The sequence below is a fragment of the Oncorhynchus nerka genome, linkage group LG27, assembly GCF_034236695.1.
Source record: "Oncorhynchus nerka isolate Pitt River linkage group LG27, Oner_Uvic_2.0, whole genome shotgun sequence".
NCBI lineage: Eukaryota > Metazoa > Chordata > Actinopteri > Salmoniformes > Salmonidae > Oncorhynchus > Oncorhynchus nerka.
In genome coordinates, this window is record NC_088422.1 from 105,198,208 (window position 1) to 105,215,707 (window position 17,500).

The window sequence follows — 17,500 nt, forward strand, 5'->3', positions numbered from 1 at the left end:
ACCCCCAGGGGCAGGGGTCACCATATGAGCTGGTAGGATTATGGCTGTTCCTCCTCATGACAGATGAAACATTATGTTGACCTGCTGCCTGGCCCTGAACATTACAGACCCCCAGGGGCAGGGGTCACCATATGAGCTGGTAGGATTATGGCTGTTCCTCCTCATGACAGATGAAACATTATGTTGACCTGCTGCCTGGCCCTGAACATTACAGACCCCCAGGGGCAGGGGTCACCATATGAGCTGGTAGGATTATGGCTGTTCCTCCTCATGACAGATGAAACATTATGTTGACCTGCTGCCTGGCCCTGAACATTACAGACCCCCAGGGCAGGGGTCACCATATGAGCTGGTAGTTATAGGCTGTTAGGCTTATGGCCAGTCTGCATGAATAGTTAATTCTGGTGCCCAGATGACTCCTCCTCAGTCCCTACTGACCAGCCTGAGTTATAGATGTGTTCTGGTGTCCAGATGACTCCTCCTCAGTCCCTACTGACCAGCCAGAGTTATAATCAAATATAGATGTGTTCTGGTTTCCAGATGACTCCTCCTCAGTCCCTGCTGACCAGCCTGAGTTATAGATGTGTTCTGGTGCCCAGATGACTCCTCCTCAGTCTCTACTGACCAGCCTTGAGATATAATCAAATATAGATGTGTTCTGGTGCCCAGATGACTCCTCCTCAGTCTCTACTGACCAGCCTTGAGATATAATCAAATATAGATGTGTTCTGGTGCCCAGATGACTCCTCCTCAGTCTCTACTGACCAGCCTTGAGATATAATCAAATATAGATGTGTTCTGGTGCCCAGATGACTCCTCCTCAGTCTCTACTGACCAGCCTTGAGATATAATCAAATATAGATGTGTTATGGTGCCCAGATGACTCCTCCTCAGTCTCTACTGACCAGCCAGAGTTATAATCAAATACCACCACGTCTACCTGTCTACTAAAGTCCTGTCTTCCTCTCAACCACCCACACAGTCCTGTCCAGTCCTGTCTTCCTCTCAGTCCTGTCCAGTCCTGTCTTCCTCTCTGCCACCCACACAGTCCTGTCCAGTCCTGTCCAGTCCTGTCTTCCTCTCTGCCACCCACACAGTCCTGTCTAGTCCTGTCTTCCTCTCAGCCACCCACACAGTCCTGTCCAGTCCAGTCCTGTCTTCCTCTCAGCCACCCACACAGTCCTGTCCAGTCCTGTCTTCCTCTCAGCCACCCACACAGTCCTGTCTAGTCCTGTCCAGTCCTGTCTTCATCTCAGCCACCCACACAGTCCTGTCTAGTCCCGTCTTCCTCTCAGCCACCCACACAGTCCTGTCTAGTCCCGTCTTCCTCTCAGCCACCCACACAGTCCTGTCCAGTCCCGTCTTCCTCTCAGCCACCCACACAGTCCTGTCTAGTCCCGTCTTCCTCTCAGCCACCCACACAGTCCTGTCTAGTCCCGTCTTCCTCTCAGCCACCCACACAGTCCTGTCTAGTCCCGTCTTCCTCTCAGCCACCCACACAGTCCTGTCCAGTCCTGTCTTCCTCTCAACCACCCACACAGTCCTGTCTAGTCCTGTCTTCCTCCCAGCCACCCACACAGTCCTGTCTAGTCCTGTCTTCCTCTCAGTCCTGTCCAGTCCTGTCTTCCTCTCAGCCACCCACACAGTCCTGTCTAGTCCTGTCCAGTCCTGTCTTCCTCTCAGCCACCCACACAGTCCTGTCTAGTCCTGTCTTCCTCTCAGTCCTGTCCAGTCCTGTCTTCCTCTCAGCCACCCACACAGTCCTGTCTAGTCCTGTCCAGTCCTGTCTTCCTCTCAGCCACCCACACAGCCCTGTCTAGTCCTGTCTTCCTCTCAGCCACCCACACAGTCCTGTCTAGTCCTGTCTTCCTCTCAGCCACCCACACAGTCCTGTCTAGTCCTGTCCAGTCCTGTCTTCCTCTCAGCCACCCACACAGTCCTGTCTAGTCCTGTCCAGTCCTGTCTTCCTCTCAGCCACCCACACAGTCCTGTCTAGTCCCGTCTTCCTCTCAGCCACCCACACAGTCCTGTCTAGTCCTGTCTTCCTCTCAGCCACCCACACAGTCCTGTCCAGTCCTGTCTTCCTCTCAGCCACCCACACAGTCCTGTCTAGTCCTGTCTTCCTCTCTGCCACCCACACAGTCCTGTCTTCCTCTCTGCCACCCACACAGTCCTGTCTAGTCCTGTCCAGTCCTGTCTTCCTCTCAGCCACCCACACAGTCCTGTCTAGTCCTGTCTTCCTCTCTGCCACCCACACAGTCCTGTCTTCCTCTCTGCCACCCACACAGTCCTGTCTTCCTCTCTGCCACCCACACAGTCCTGTCCAGTCCTGTCTTCCTCTCAGCCACCCACACAGTCCTGTCCAGTCCTGTCTTCCTCCCAGCCACCCACACAGTCCTGTCTAGTCCTGTCTTCCTCTCAGTCCTGTCCAGTCCTGTCTTCCTCTCAGCCACCCACACAGTCCTGTCTAGTCCTGTCCAGTCCTGTCTTCCTCTCAGCCACCCACACAGTCCTGTCTAGTCCTGTCTTCCTCTCAGTCCTGTCCAGTCCTGTCTTCCTCTCAGCCACCCACACAGTCCTGTCTAGTCCTGTCCAGTCCTGTCTTCCTCTCAGCCACCCACACAGCCCTGTCTAGTCCTGTCTTCCTCTCAGCCACCCACACAGTCCTGTCTAGTCCTGTCTTCCTCTCAGCCACCCACACAGTCCTGTCTAGTCCTGTCCAGTCCTGTCTTCCTCTCAGCCACCCACACAGTCCTGTCTAGTCCTGTCCAGTCCTGTCTTCCTCTCAGCCACCCACACAGTCCTGTCCAGTCCTGTCTTCCTCTCAGCCACCCACACAGTCCTGTCTAGTCCTGTCTTCCTCTCAGCCACCCACACAGTCCTGTCCAGTCCTGTCTTCCTCTCAGCCACCCACACAGTCCTGTCTAGTCCTGTCTTCCTCTCTGCCACCCACACAGTCCTGTCTTCCTCTCTGCCACCCACACAGTCCTGTCCAGTCCTGTCTTCCTCTCTGCCACCCACACAGTCCTGTCTAGTCCTGTCCAGTCCTGTCTTCCTCTCAGCCACCCACACAGTCCTGTCTAGTCCTGTCTTCCTCTCTGCCACCCACACAGTCCTGTCTTCCTCTCTGCCACCCACACAGTAGTCCTGTCTTCCTCTCTGCCACCCCACAGTCCTGTCAGTCCTGTCCAGTCCTGTCTTCCTCTCAGCCACCCACACAGTCCTGTCCAGTCCTGTCTTCCTCTCAGCCACCCACACAGTCCTGTCTAGTCCTGTCTTCCTCTCTGCCACCCACACAGCCCTGTCCAGTCCTGTCTTCCTCTCAGCCACCCACACAGTCCTGTCTGTCTTCCTCTCAGCCACCCACACAGTCCTGTCCAGTCCTGTCTTCCTCTCTGCCACCCACACAGTCCTGTCTTCCTGTCTTCCTCTGCCACCCACACAGTCCTGTCTTCCTCTCTGCCACCCACACAGTCCTGTCTTCCTCTCAGCCACCCACACAGTCCTGTCCAGTCCTGTCTCAGTCCTGTCCTGTCCAGTCCTGTCTAGTCCTGTCTTCCTCTCTGCCACCCACACAGTCCTATCTTCCTCTCTGCCACCCACACAGTCCTGTCTTCCTCTCTGCCACCCACACAGTCCTGTCTAGTCCTGTCCAGTCCTGTCTTCCTCTCTGCCACCCACACAGTCCTGTCTTCCTCTCTGCCACCCACACAGTCCTGTCTTCCTCTCAGCCACCCACACAGTCCTGTCCAGTCCTGTCTTCCTCTCTGCCACCCACACAGTCCTGTCTAGTCCTGTCTAGTCCTGTCTTCCTCTCAGCCACCCACACAGTCCTGTCTAGTCCTGTCCAGTCCTGTCTTCCTCTCTGCCACCCACACAGTCCTGTCTAGTCCTGTCTTCCTCTCAGCCACCCACACAGTCCTGTCTAGTCCTGTCTTCCTCTCACCCACCCACACAGTCCTGTCCAGTCCTGTCTTCCTCTCTGCCACCCACACAGTCCTGTCTAGTCCTGTCTTCCTCTCAGCCACCCACACAGTCCTGTCCAGTCCTGTCTTCCTCTCAGCCACCCACACAGTCCTGTCCAGTCCTGTCCAGTCCTGTCTTCCTCTCAGCCACCCACACAGTCCTGTCCAGTCCTGTCCAGTCCTGTCTTCCTCTCTGCCACCCCACAGTCCTGTCTAGTCCTGTCTTCCTCTCAGCCACCCACACAGTCCTGTCTAGTCCTGGTCCAGTCCTGTCTTCCTCTCAGCCACCCACACAGTCCTGTCTAGTCCCGTCTTCCTCTCAGCCACCCACACAGTCCTGTCTAGTCCTGTCTTCCTCTCAGCCACCCACACAGTCCTGTCCAGTCCTGTCTTCCTCTCAGCCACCCACACAGTCCTGTCTAGTCCCGTCTTCCTCTCAGCCACCCACACAGTCCTGTCTAGTCCCGTCTTCCTCTCAGCCACCCACACAGTCCTGTCCAGTCCTGTCTTCCTCTCAACCACCCACACAGTCCTGTCCAGTCCTGTCTTCCTCTCAGCCACCCACACAGTCCTGTCTAGTCCTGTCTTCCTCTCAGTCCTGTCTTCCTCTCAGCCACCCACACAGTCCTGTCTAGTCCTGTCTGCCACCCACACAGTCCTGTCTTCCTCTCTGCCACCCACACAGTCCTGTCTAGTCCTGTCTTCCTCTCAGCCACCCACACAGTCCTGTCTAGTCCTGTCTGCCACCCACACAGTCCTGTCTTCCTCTCTGCCACCCACACAGCCCTGTATTCCTCTCTGCCACCCACACAGCCCTGTAATCCTCTCTGCCACCCACACAGCCCTGTATTGCTCTCTGCCACCCACACAGCCCTGTCTTCCTCTCTGCCACCCACACAGCCCTGTATTCCTCTCTGCCACCCACACATCCCTGTATTCCTCTCTGCCACCCACACAACCCTGTCCAGTCCTGTCTACCTCTTAGCCACCCACACAGTCCTGTCTTCCTCTCAGCCACCCACACAGTCCTGTCTAGTCCTGTCTTCCTCTCAGCCACCCGCACAGCCCTGTCCAGTCCTGTCTACCTCTCAGCCACCCACACAGCCCTGTCCAGTCCTGTCTTCCGCTCAGCCACCCACACAGTCCTGTCTTCCTCTCTGCCACCCACACAGTCCTGTCTTCCTCTCTGCCACCCACACAGTCCTGTCTTCCTCTCTGCCACCCACACAGCCCTGTCTTCCTCTCAGCCACCCACACAGTCCTGTCTTCCTCTCAGCCACCCACACAGTCCTGTCTTCCTCTCTGCCACCCACACAGTCTTGTCTTCCTCTCAGCCACCCACACAGTCATGTCCAGTCCTGTCTTCCTCTCAGCCACCCACACAGTCCTGTCCAGTCCTGTCTTCCTCTCAGCCACCCACACAGTCCTGTCTAGTCCTGTCTGCCACCCACACAGTCCTGTCTTCCTCTCTGCCACCCACACAGCCCTGTATTCCTCTCTGCCACCCACACAGCCCTGTAATCCTCTCTGCCACCCACACAGCCCTGTATTCCTCTCTGCCACCCACACAGCCCTGTCTTCCTCTCTGCCACCCACACAGCCCTGTATTCCTCTCTGCCACCCACACATCCCTGTATTCCTCTCTGCCACCCACACAGTCCTGTCTAGTCCTGTCCAGTCCTGTCTTCCTCTCAGCCACCCACACAGTCCTGTCTAGTCCTGTCTTCCTCTCAGTCCTGTCCAGTCCTGTCTTCCTCTCAGCCACCCACACAGTCCTGTCTAGTCCTGTCCAGTCCTGTCTTCCTCTCAGCCACCCACACAGCCCTGTCTAGTCCTGTCTTCCTCTCAGCCACCCACACAGTCCTGTCTAGTCCTGTCTTCCTCTCAGCCACCCACACAGTCCTGTCTAGTCCTGTCCAGTCCTGTCTTCCTCTCAGCCACCCACACAGTCCTGTCTAGTCCTGTCCAGTCCTGTCTTCCTCTCAGCCACCCACACAGTCCTGTCTAGTCCCGTCTTCCTCTCAGCCACCCACACAGTCCTGTCTAGTCCTGTCTTCCTCTCAGCCACCCACACAGTCCTGTCCAGTCCTGTCTTCCTCTCAGCCACCCACACAGTCCTGTCTAGTCCTGTCTTCCTCTCTGCCACCCACACAGTCCTGTCTTCCTCTCTGCCACCCACACAGTCCTGTCTTCCTCTCTGCCACACACACAGTCCTGTCTAGTCCTGTCCAGTCCTGTCTTCCTCTCAGCCACCCACACAGTCCTGTCTAGTCCTGTCTTCCTCTCTGCCACCCACACAGTCCTGTCTTCCTCTCTGCCACCCACACAGTCCTGTCCAGTCCTGTCTTCCTCTCAGCCACCCACACAGTCCTGTCCAGTCCTGTCTTCCTCTCAGCCACCCACACAGTCCTGTCTAGTCCTGTCTTCCTCTCTGCCACCCACACAGCCCTGTCCAGTCCTGTCTTCCGCTCAGCCACCCACACAGTCCTGTCTAGTCCTGTCCAGTCCTGTCTTCCTCTCTGCCACCCACACAGTTGTGTCTTCCTCTCTGCCACCCACACAGTCCTGTCTTCCTCTCTGCCACCCACACAGTCCTGTCTAGTCCTGTCCAGTCCTGTCTAGTCCTGTCTAGTCCTGTCTTCCTCTCTGCCACCCACACAGTCCTGTCTTCCTCTCTGCCACCCACACAGTCCTGTCTTCCTCTCTGCCACCCACACAGTCCTGTCTAGTCCTGTCCAGTCCTGTCTTCCTCTCTGCCACCCACACAGTCCTGTCTTCCTCTCTGCCACCCACACAGTCCTGTCTAGTCCTGTCTAGTCCTGTCCAGTCCTGTCTTCCTCTCAGCCACCCACACAGTCCTGTCCAGTCCTGTCTTCCTCTCTGCCACCCACACAGTCCTGTCTAGTCCTGTCTAGTCCTGTCTTCCTCTCAGCCACCCACACAGTCCTGTCTAGTCCTGTCCAGTCCTGTCTTCATCTCTGCCACCCACACAGTCCTGTCTAGTCCTGTCTTCCTCTCAGCCACCCACACAGTCCTGTCTAGTCCTGTCTTCATCTCAGCCACCCACGCAGTCCTGTCCAGACCTGTCTTCCTCTCACCCACCCACACAGTCCTGTCCAGTCCTGTCTTCCTCTCTGCCACCCACACAGTCCTGTCTAGTCCTGTCTTCCTCTCAGCCACCCACACAGTCCTGTCCAGTCCTGTCTTCCTCTCAGCCACCCACACAGTCCTGTCCAGTCCTGTCCAGTCCTGTCTTCCTCTCAGCCACCCACACAGTCCTGTCCAGTCCTGTCTTCCTCTCTGCCACCCACACAGTCCTGTCTAGTCCTGTCTTCCTCTCAGCCACCCACACAGTCCTGTCTAGTCCTGTCCAGTCCTGTCTTCCTCTCTGCCACCCACACAGTTGTGTCTTCCTCTCTGCCACCCACACAGTCCTGTCTTCCTCTCTGCCACCCACACAGTCCTGTCCAGTCCTGTCTTCCTCTCAGCCACCCACACAGTCCTGTCCAGTCCTGTCTTCCTCTCAGCCACCCACACAGTCCTGTCTAGTCCTGTCTTCCTCTCTGCCACCCACACAGCCCTGTCCAGTCCTGTCTTCCGCTCAGCCACCCACACAGTCCTGTCTAGTCCTGTCCAGTCCTGTCTTCCTCTCTGCCACCCACACAGTTGTGTCTTCCTCTCTGCCACCCACACAGTCCTGTCTTCCTCTCTGCCACCCACACAGTCCTGTCTAGTCCTGTCCAGTCCTGTCTAGTCCTGTCCAGTCCTGTCTAGTCCTGTCTAGTCCTGTCTTCCTCTCTGCCACCCACACAGTCCTGTCTTCCTCTCTGCCACCCACACAGTCCTGTCTTCCTCTCTGCCACCCACACAGTCCTGTCTAGTCCTGTCCAGTCCTGTCTTCCTCTCTGCCACCCACACAGTCCTGTCTTCCTCTCTGCCACCCACACAGTCCTGTCTTCCTCTCAGCCACCCACACAGTCCTGTCTAGTCCTGTCTAGTCCTGTCCAGTCCTGTCTTCCTCTCAGCCACCCACACAGTCCTGTCCAGTCCTGTCTTCCTCTCTGCCACCCACACAGTCCTGTCTAGTCCTGTCTAGTCCTGTCTTCCTCTCAGCCACCCACACAGTCCTGTCTAGTCCTGTCTAGTCCTGTCTTCATCTCAGCCACCCACGCAGTCCTGTCCAGACCTGTCTTCCTCTCACCCACCCACACAGTCCTGTCCAGTCCTGTCTTCCTCTCTGCCACCCACACAGTCCTGTCTAGTCCTGTCTTCCTCTCAGCCACCCACACAGTCCTGTCCAGTCCTGTCTTCCTCTCAGCCACCCACACAGTCCTGTCCAGTCCTGTCCAGTCCTGTCTTCCTCTCAGCCACCCACACAGTCCTGTCCAGTCCTGTCTTCCTCTCTGCCACCCACACAGTCCTGTCTAGTCCTGTCTTCCTCTCAGCCACCCACACAGTCCTGTCTAGTCCTGTCCAGTCCTGTCTTCCTCTCAGCCACCCACACAGTCCTGTCTAGTCCCGTCTTCCTCTCAGCCACCCACACAGTCCTGTCTAGTCCTGTCTTCCTCTCAGCCACCCACACAGTCCTGTCCAGTCCTGTCTTCCTCTCAGCCACCCACACAGTCCTGTCTAGTCCCGTCTTCCTCTCAGCCACCCACACAGTCCTGTCTAGTCCCGTCTTCCTCTCAGCCACCCACACAGTCCTGTCTAGTCCCGTCTTCCTCTCAGCCACCCACACAGTCCTGTCTAGTCCCGTCTTCCTCTCAGCCACCCACACAGTCCTGTCCAGTCCTGTCTTCCTCTCAACCGCCCACACAGTCCTGTCTAGTCCTGTCTTCCTCTCAGTCCTGTCTTCCTCTCAGCCACCCACACAGTCCTGTCTAGTCCTGTCTGCCACCCACACAGTCCTGTCTTCCTCTCTGCCACCCACACAGTCCTGTCTAGTCCTGTCTTCCTCTCAGCCACCCACACAGTCCTGTCTAGTCCTGTCTGCCACCCACACAGTCCTGTCTTCCTCTCTGCCACCCACACAGCCCTGTATTCCTCTCTGCCACCCACACAGCCCTGTATTCCTCTCTGCCACCCACACAGCCCTGTCTTCCTCTCTGCCACCCACACAGCCCTGTATTCCTCTCTGTCACCCACACATCCCTGTATTCCTCTCTACCACCCACACAACCCTGTCCAGTCCTGTCTACCTCTTAGCCACCCACACAGTCCTGTCTTCCTCTCAGCCACCCACACAGTCCTGTCTAGTCCTGTCTTCCTCTCAGCCACCCACACAGTCCTGTCCAGTCCTGTCTTCCTCTCAGCCACCCGCACAGCCCTGTCCAGTCCTGTCTACCTCTCAGCCACCCACACAGCCCTGTCCAGTCCTGTCTTCCGCTCAGCCACCCACACAGTCCTGTCTTCCTCTCTGCCACCCACACAGTCCTGTCTTCCTCTCTGCCACCCACACAGTCCTGTCTTCCTCTCTGCCACCCACACAGCCCTGTCTTCCTCTCAGCCACCCACACAGTCCTGTCTTCCTCTCAGCCACCCACACAGTCCTGTCTTCCTCTCTGCCACCCACACAGTCCTGTCTTCCTCTCAGCCACCCACACAGTCATGTCCAGTCCTGTCTTCCTCTCAGCCACCCACACAGTCCTGTCCAGTCCTGTCTTCCTCTCAGCCACCCACACAGTCCTGTCTAGTCCTGTCTGCCACCCACACAGTCCTGTCTTCCTCTCTGCCACCCACACAGCCCTGTATTCCTCTCTGCCACCCACACAGCCCTGTAATCCTCTCTCTGCCACCCACACAGCCCTGTATTCCTCTCTGCCACCCCACAGCCCTGTCTTCCTCTCTGCCACCCACACAGCCCTGTATTCCTCTCTGCCACCCACACATCCCTGTATTCCTCTCTGCCACCCACACAACCCTGTCCAGTCCTGTCTACCTCTTAGCCACCCACACAGTCCTGTCTTCCTCTCAGCCACCCACACAGTCCTGTCTAGTCCTGTCTTCCTCTCAGCCACCCACACAGCCCTGTCCAGTCCTGTCTTCCGCTCAGCCACCCACACAGTCCTGTCTTCCTCTCTGCCACCCACACAGTCCTGTCTTCCTCTCTGCCACCCACACAGTCCTGTCTTCCTCTCTGCCACCCACACAGCCCTGTCTTCCTCTCAGCCACCCACACAGTCCTGTCTTCCTCTCAGCCACCCACACAGTCCTGTCTTCCTCTCTGCCACCCACACAGTCCTGTCTTCCTCTCAGCCACCCACACAGTCATGTCCAGTCCTGTCTTCCTCTCAGCCACCCACACAGTCCTGTCTAGTCCTGTCCAGTCCTGTCTTCCTCTCAGCCACCCACCCACACAGTCCTGTCTAGTCCTGTCTTCCTCTCAGCCACCCACACAGTCATGTCCAGTCCTGTCTTCCTCTCAGCCACCCACACAGTCCTGTCTAGTCCTGTCTTCCTCTCAGCCACCCACACAGTCCTGTCCAGTCCTGTCTTCCTCTCAGCCACCCACACAGTCCTGTCTTCCTCTCAGCCACCCACACAGTCCTGTCCAGTCCTGTCTTCCTCTCAGCCACCCACACAGTCCTGTCCAGTCCTGTCTTCCTCTCAGCCACCCACACAGTCCTGTCTTCCTCTCAGTCCTGTCCAGTCCTGTCTTCCTCTCAGCCACCCACACAGTCCTGTCTAGTCCTGTCTTCCTCTCAGCCACCCACACAGTCCTGTCCAGTCCTGTCTTCCTCTCAGTCCTGTCCAGTCCTGTCTTCCTCTCAGCCACCCACCCACACAGTCCTGTCTAGTCCTGTCCAGTCCTGTCTTCCTCTCAGCCACCCACCCACACAGTCCTGTCTAGTCCTGTCTTCCTCTCACAGTCCTGTCTTCTCTCTCAGTCTGTCAGTCCTGTCTTCCTCTCAGCCACCCACACAGTTCTGTCCAGTCCTGTCTTCCTCTCAGTCCTGTCCAGTCCTGTCCAGTCCTGTCTTCCTCTCAGCCACCCACCCACACAGTCCTGTCTAGTCCTGTCCAGTCCTGTCTTCCTCTCAGCCACCCACACAGTCCTGTCCAGTCCTGTCTTCCTCTCAGCCACCCACACAGTCCTGTCCAGTCCTGTCTTCCTCTCAGCCACCCACACAGTCCTGTCTAGTCCTGTCTTCCTCTCAGCCACCCACACAGTCCTGTCCAGTCCTGTCTTCCTCTCTGCCACCCACACAGTCCTGTCCAGTCCTGTCTTCCTCTCAGCCACCCACACAGTCCTGTCTAGTCCTGTCTTCCTCTCAGCCACCCACACAGTCCTGTCTAGTCCTGTCTTCCTCTCAGCCACCCACACAGTCCTGTCCAGTCCCGTCTTCCTCTCAGCCACCCACACAGTCCTGTCTAGTCCTGTCCAGTCCTGTCTTCCTCTCAGCCACCCACACAGTCCTGTCTAGTCCTGTCTTCCTCTCAGCCACCCACACAGTCCTGTCCAGTCCTGTCTTCCTCTCAGCCACCCACACAGCCCTGTCCAGTCCTGTCTTCCTCTCAGCCACCCACACAGTCCTGTCTTCCTCTCAGCCACCCACACAGTCCTGTCTTCCTCTCAGCCACCCACACAGCCCTGTCTTCCTCTCAGCCACCCACACAGCCCTGTCCAGTCCTGTCTTCCTCTCAGCCACCCACACAGTCCTGTCCAGTCATCTACCCTAATCTGCTAGTATATAACAGAGCCATCGAAAAGTATTCAGACCCCTTTATTTTTTTTTATTTTTTACAGTTTGTTACGTTAAAGTCTTATTCTAAAATTGATTGGAAAAGGTAAACACCTGTCTATATAAGGCCCCACAGTTGACAGTGCATGTCTGAGCAAAAACCAAGCCATGAGGTTGAAGGAATTGTCCGTAGAGCTCCGAGACAGGATTGTGTCGAGGCACAGATCTGGGGAAGGGTACCAAAACATTTCTGCAGCATTGAAGGTCCTCAAGGACACAGTGACCTCCATCATTCTTAAATGGAAGACGTTTGGAAACACCAAGACTCTTCCTAGAGCTGGCCCTTCGGGAAGGAGGGCCTTGGTCAGGTAGGTGACCTGATGGTCACTCGGACAGAGCTCCAGAATTCCTCTGCGGAGATGGGAGAACCTTCCAGAAGGACAACGACCCTAAGCACACAGCCAAGACAACGCAGGGTGTGGCTTCGGGACACGTCTCTGAATATCCATGAGCGGCCCAGCCAGAGCCCGGACTTGAACCCGATCGAACATCTCTGAAGAGACCTGAAAATAGCTGTGCAGCGACGCTCCCCCATCCAACCTGACAGAGCTTGAGAGGATCTGCAGAGAAGAATAGGAGAAACTCCCCAAATACAGGTGTGCCACGCTTGTAGCGTCAAACCCAAGAAGACTCAATGCTGTAATCGCTGCCAAAGGTGCTTCAACAAAGTACTGAGTAAAGGGTCTGAATACTTCTATATATGTGATATTTCAGTTATTTAAAAAAATATGTATTTACATTTTTTCTAAAAAACCTGTTTTTGCTTTTTCATTCTGGATTGATGAGAAAAAAAAACACAATTGAATCCATGTAAGAATAAAGCTGTAAGGTAATAAAATGTGTAAAGAATCAAGAAGTCTGAATAGTTTCAGAATGCTCTGTAGGCCTAGTCCTGTTATTGCATTGGTTTCCACGGCAACCCCCTAGTCTCCTCCTTCATCAACCTTCCTCTGTTCATCTGCTGACCCCCCCTCCGACTATCTGTTAGCCCTCCTGTTCTGTCCTGCTGCCTCCCTTCTGCCCAGCAACAACCCTCCTCAGCCCGTCAGGGGGGGGGGGGTCTCCCAGCCCCAGCACTACAGTACCCCAGCCCCCACTCTTATGACCCCATTAATGTACAGCCAGACTACTCTACTGACTGGTCTAACTACTGACCTCAGATCAGTCTTTAAGTGCCTCTCTACTCTGACATGCTACACAGCAGGTCAATATGTTATGTAGCTCCAGAGAGAGAGAGAGAGAGAGAGAGACAGAGAGACAGACAGAGAGACAGAAAGAGACAGAAAGAGACAGAGAGAGAGAAACAGAGAGAGAGAGACAGAGAGAGAAACAGAGAGAGAAACAGAGAGAGAAACAGAGAGAGAGAGACAGAGAGAGAGAAAGAGAGAGAGACAGAAACAGAGAGAGAGAGAGAGAGAGACAGAGAGAGAAACAGAGAGATGCCCTGATGGTGATATTTCTCTGTGAGGCTTTACAAAGACAGTACTCACACGTCTACTTCACAGAGGTAGCAGTGGCAGTTCTCGATGACGTGGGCGTGTTTGGTGCGGTCGAACACGGGCACGGGGCCGTGGTAGCTCTTGGCCCTGACGTTGTAGTCCGCGGGGTCGATGGAGACCGCCATCAGGTGGACGAACAGGTGACACACAAACATGATGCCCGTGCACTGGAGACGGGAGGCAGTTAAGGACCTGGTCCTGTATGCTGTGGTTGTATAGCCTCAAAACTAACAGAACAGGATGCTGTGTGTACAGTCTGTCAGTAACAGTAGGGTTAGGTTCAGTCTACTCCATCATGTCAGGATGCTGTATGTACAGTCTGTCAGTAACAGTAGGGTTAGGTTCAGTCTACTCCATCATGTCAGGATGCTGTATGTACAGTCTGTCAGTAATAGTAGGGTTAGGTTCAGTCTACTCCATCATGTCAGGATGCTGTATGTAGTCTGTCAGTAACAGTAGGGTTAGGTTCAGTCTACTCCGTCATGTCAGGATGCTGTATGTACAGTCTGTCAGTAATAGTAGGGTTAGGTTCAGTCTACTCCATCATGTCAGGATGCTGTATGTAGTCTGTCAGTAACAGTAGGGTTAGGTTCAGTCTACTCCCATCATGTCAGTTCAAATACTACCCAATAGGAACAGAGGATGCATACTACCCAATAGGAACAGAGGATACATACTACCCAATAGGAACAGAGGATACATACTACCCAATAGGAACAGAGGATACATACTACCCAATAGGAACAGAGGATACATACTACCCAATAGGAACAGAGGATACATACTACCCAATAGGAACAGAGGATACATACTACCCAATAGGAACAGAGGATGCCAATACGTTGTTGGTTGTAGAGTTGACAACAGTTGAAATTGAACTGACCCCTTTTAGTTGAGAACAGTTGAAATTGAACTGACCCCCTTTTAGTTGAACAGTTGAAATGGAACTGACCCCTTTTAGTTGAGAACAGATGAAATTGAACTGACCCCTTTTAGTTGAGAACAGTTGAAATTGAACTGACCCCTTTTTAGTTGAGAACAGATGAAATTGACCTGACCCCTTTTAGTTGAGAACAGATGAAATTGAACTGACCCCTTTTAGTTGAACAGTTGAAATTGAACTGACCCCTTTTTAGTTGAGAACAGATGAAATTGAACTGACCCCTTTTAGTTGAACAGTTGAAATTGAACGGACCCCTTTTAGTTGAGAACAGATGAAATTGAACTGACCCCTTTTAGTTGAACAGTTGAAATTTAACTGACCCCTTTTTAGTTGAGAACAGATGAAATTGAACTGACCCCTTTTAGTTGAACAGTTGAAATTGAACGGACCCCTTTTAGTTGAGAACAGATGAAATTGAACTGACCCCTTTTAGTTGAACAGTTGAAATTGAACTGACCCCTTTTTAGTTGAGAACAGATGAAATTGAACTGACCCCTTTTAGTTGAACAGTTGAAATTGAACGGACCCCTTTTAGTTGAGAACAGATGAAATTGAACTGACCCCTTTTTAGTTGAGAACAGTTGAAATTGAACGGACCCCTTTTAGTTGAGAACAGATGAAATTGAACTGACCCCTTTTTAGTTGAGAACAGTTGAAATTGAACTGACCCCTTTTAGTTGAGAACAGATGAAATTGAACTGACCCCTTTTAGTTGAGAACAGATGAAATTGAACTGACCCCTTTTAGTTGAGAACAGATGAAATTGAACTGACCCCTTTTTAGTTGAGAACAGATGAAATTGAACTGACCCCTTTTTAGTTGAACAGATGAAATTGAACTGACCCCTTTTTAGTTGAGAACAGATGAAATTGAACTGACCCCTTTTTAGTTGAGAACAGTTGAAATTGAACTGACCCCAGCCCTGTAGATAAGCCTACTTCATTGAACCATTGATTTGACCACTAGGCTGTTATTCTATGTGTTTCTGAGGCCATCACCACAACACTGTCACTCTGAGCAAAACCCTTTGAACCCATGACAACGAGTCCCATCCCACATTCAGATTGCGATCGATCATATACATCGATTGATTGAGAGGATACAATGTAGCCAGCAGGGATCCAGTGGGAGGGGAGCAAAGGGACAAACACTCCAAACCCGGTGACAGCGAAGAAGAGGTAGAGGAGCCATGCCAGGAGCTGGAAGGGGTGTGGAGGCCAGCTCCACCCATTGGTCCTGGAGCACAGAGGCAGGTCCCGCCGGGGCCCAGCCTCACTCACTGGGGCCGTACGGTTGGGGTTGGGTTTACACACGTCCATACGGGAGGGGCACCTTCTCTGGAGGGAGGGAGGGAGGGGGAGGGAGAGAGAGAGAGGAGGGAGGAGGGGGGGGAGAGAGAGGGAGGGAGGGAGGGGGAGAGAGGTGGGAGGGAGGGAGGGGGGAGAGAGGTGGGAGGGAGGGAGGGGAGAGGTGGGAGGGAGGGAGGGAGGGAGGGAGGGAGGGAGGGGGAGAGAGGTGGGAGGGAGGGAGGGAGGAGGGGGAGAGAGGTGGGAGGGAGGGAGGGAGGGAGGGAGGGGGAGGGAGAGGTGGGAGGGAGGGAGGGAGGGAGGGAGGGAGGGAGGGAGGGAGGGAGGGGAGAGAGGTGGGAGGGAGGGAGGAGGGAGGGGTGGGAGGGAGGGAGGGAGGGAGGGAGGGAGGGAGGGGGAGAGAGGTGGGAGGGAGGGAGGGAGGGAGGGAGGGAGGGGTGGGAGGGAGGGAGGGAGGGAGGGAGGGAGAGCAAAGCATCAGGATTCTGGTCATTGTTGCATTATTCACATTTCATATAACATTGTTATTAGCTACAGTGTTATTGACATTAACTTGCGGTATCATCCATGTCAATTATGCCCATTTTGAAGGAGGTAATTAAGGAAGACCATTTTCCATCGTTTTGGTTACAGGTCAGTACCTATTCAGGTGAGGGCTGTACTGTACCTACATCATTACTAGCTAACACTAAAACACTAAATGTTTGTGTGCAAGCAGGATGTTTCTGAAACCAGTCAGCTCATCATTAATTTGTACTGTAGCTAGATGGCTAGCAAGCCTTCCATATCACCATCATTATCTCTGTACTGTAGCTAGCTGGCTAGCAAGCCTTCCATATCACCATCATTGTCTCTGTACTGTAGCTAGATGGCTAGCAAGCCTTCCATATCACCATCATTGTCTCTGTACTGTAGCTAGCTGGCTAGCAAGCCTTCCATATCACCATCATTGTCTCTGTACTGTAGCTAGATGGCTAGCAAGCCTTCCATATCACCATCATTGTCTCTGTACTGTAGCTAGATGGCTAGCAAGCCTTCCATATCACCATCATTGTCTCTGTACTGTAGCTAGATGGCTAGCAAGCCTTCCATATCACCATCATTGTCTCTGTACTGTAGCTAGATGGCTAGCAAGCCTTCCATATCACCATCATTATCTCTGTACTGTAGCTAGATGGCTAGCATGCCGAACGTTACCATATCAGCACCATTATCTTACTTGTAGACAGAAGAACAAAAGCACCATCCCGTTATAAAAGGGAAGCTGGTAATAATTGCAGGTTGTGACTGAGTGACTCACCTTTTCAGTGCGGGTTGAATCGACTGGGGACGCTGCTGCTGAGGGCTGTTCTTCTTAACCAAATCATCTCAGAGTCGGATCACAACAAGGCAGGTCCGCCGCTGTCTTTCCTCCAGGGGATTCAGCTAAAGTCCAGCAGCAGGGTCCCATGTCTTGCTTCATTCAGCATGAATGCCAGCCATTGTTTTTAACTAGCTAGCTGCACACCACACAGAGGCAATCAGCCAACCCTCCTCCTCCAAGGAATTCAAGTCAGTAGGGCGTAAAAGTATATGCCATGAGGGGGATATAACTTGCTAGTTAAGCTTCCTTAGCTTCCAAATCAACACCCCATACGATTTGTTTTAGGCTAGCAAGCTAATTGCTTTTTGCTAGCTTATCTGAAAGCAAGAAAAGGTAACGTTAGGTAACTGTACCAGGATCAGTTGATTGATTAGGAGCTTTTTCTTTATGTCTGGAGATGCTGCCGGGAATCTGTTAGCTCTGTAGCTAACCGCGGTATTAACCTACTGTAACAGTCACTAGCCTGGGCAAGGTGGCATCGGTAAACTCAACCAGCGACAGTAGCTTGTTAATACAACGATTCAACAAAAAATACCAAATCATGAAATATCAAAAGCTACCACCAATTGAGTTATACTATTTTCATCTGAAATGGTAAGTTATTTTAACCAGATAACGGATAATAACAGTAGACTTGGTTCGTGTAAAAACAAAATCCTTCCGATATTTCAACTTCCTGGT

The 17,500-nt window shown here is 53.5% G+C and overlaps 1 protein-coding gene across 1 annotated transcript in view; it reads right to left on the bottom strand.

Annotated features, from left to right (window-relative positions):
- Nucleotides 1-17,491, bottom strand: part of LOC135565163 (palmitoyltransferase ZDHHC1-like) — a 96,861-nt gene extending 79,370 nt beyond the window's left edge. The window contains exons 1-3 of the mRNA XM_065011223.1: nt 16,757-17,491; nt 15,253-15,484; nt 13,200-13,373 (exon numbers count right to left, since the gene is read on the bottom strand). Of these exons, the coding sequence (XP_064867295.1) occupies nt 13,200-13,373; nt 15,253-15,468 (390 nt within the window). The 5' untranslated portion in view covers nt 15,469-15,484; nt 16,757-17,491. The remainder of the gene's footprint in view (nt 1-13,199; nt 13,374-15,252; nt 15,485-16,756) is intronic.
- Nucleotides 17,492-17,500: the final 9 nt, after the last annotated feature.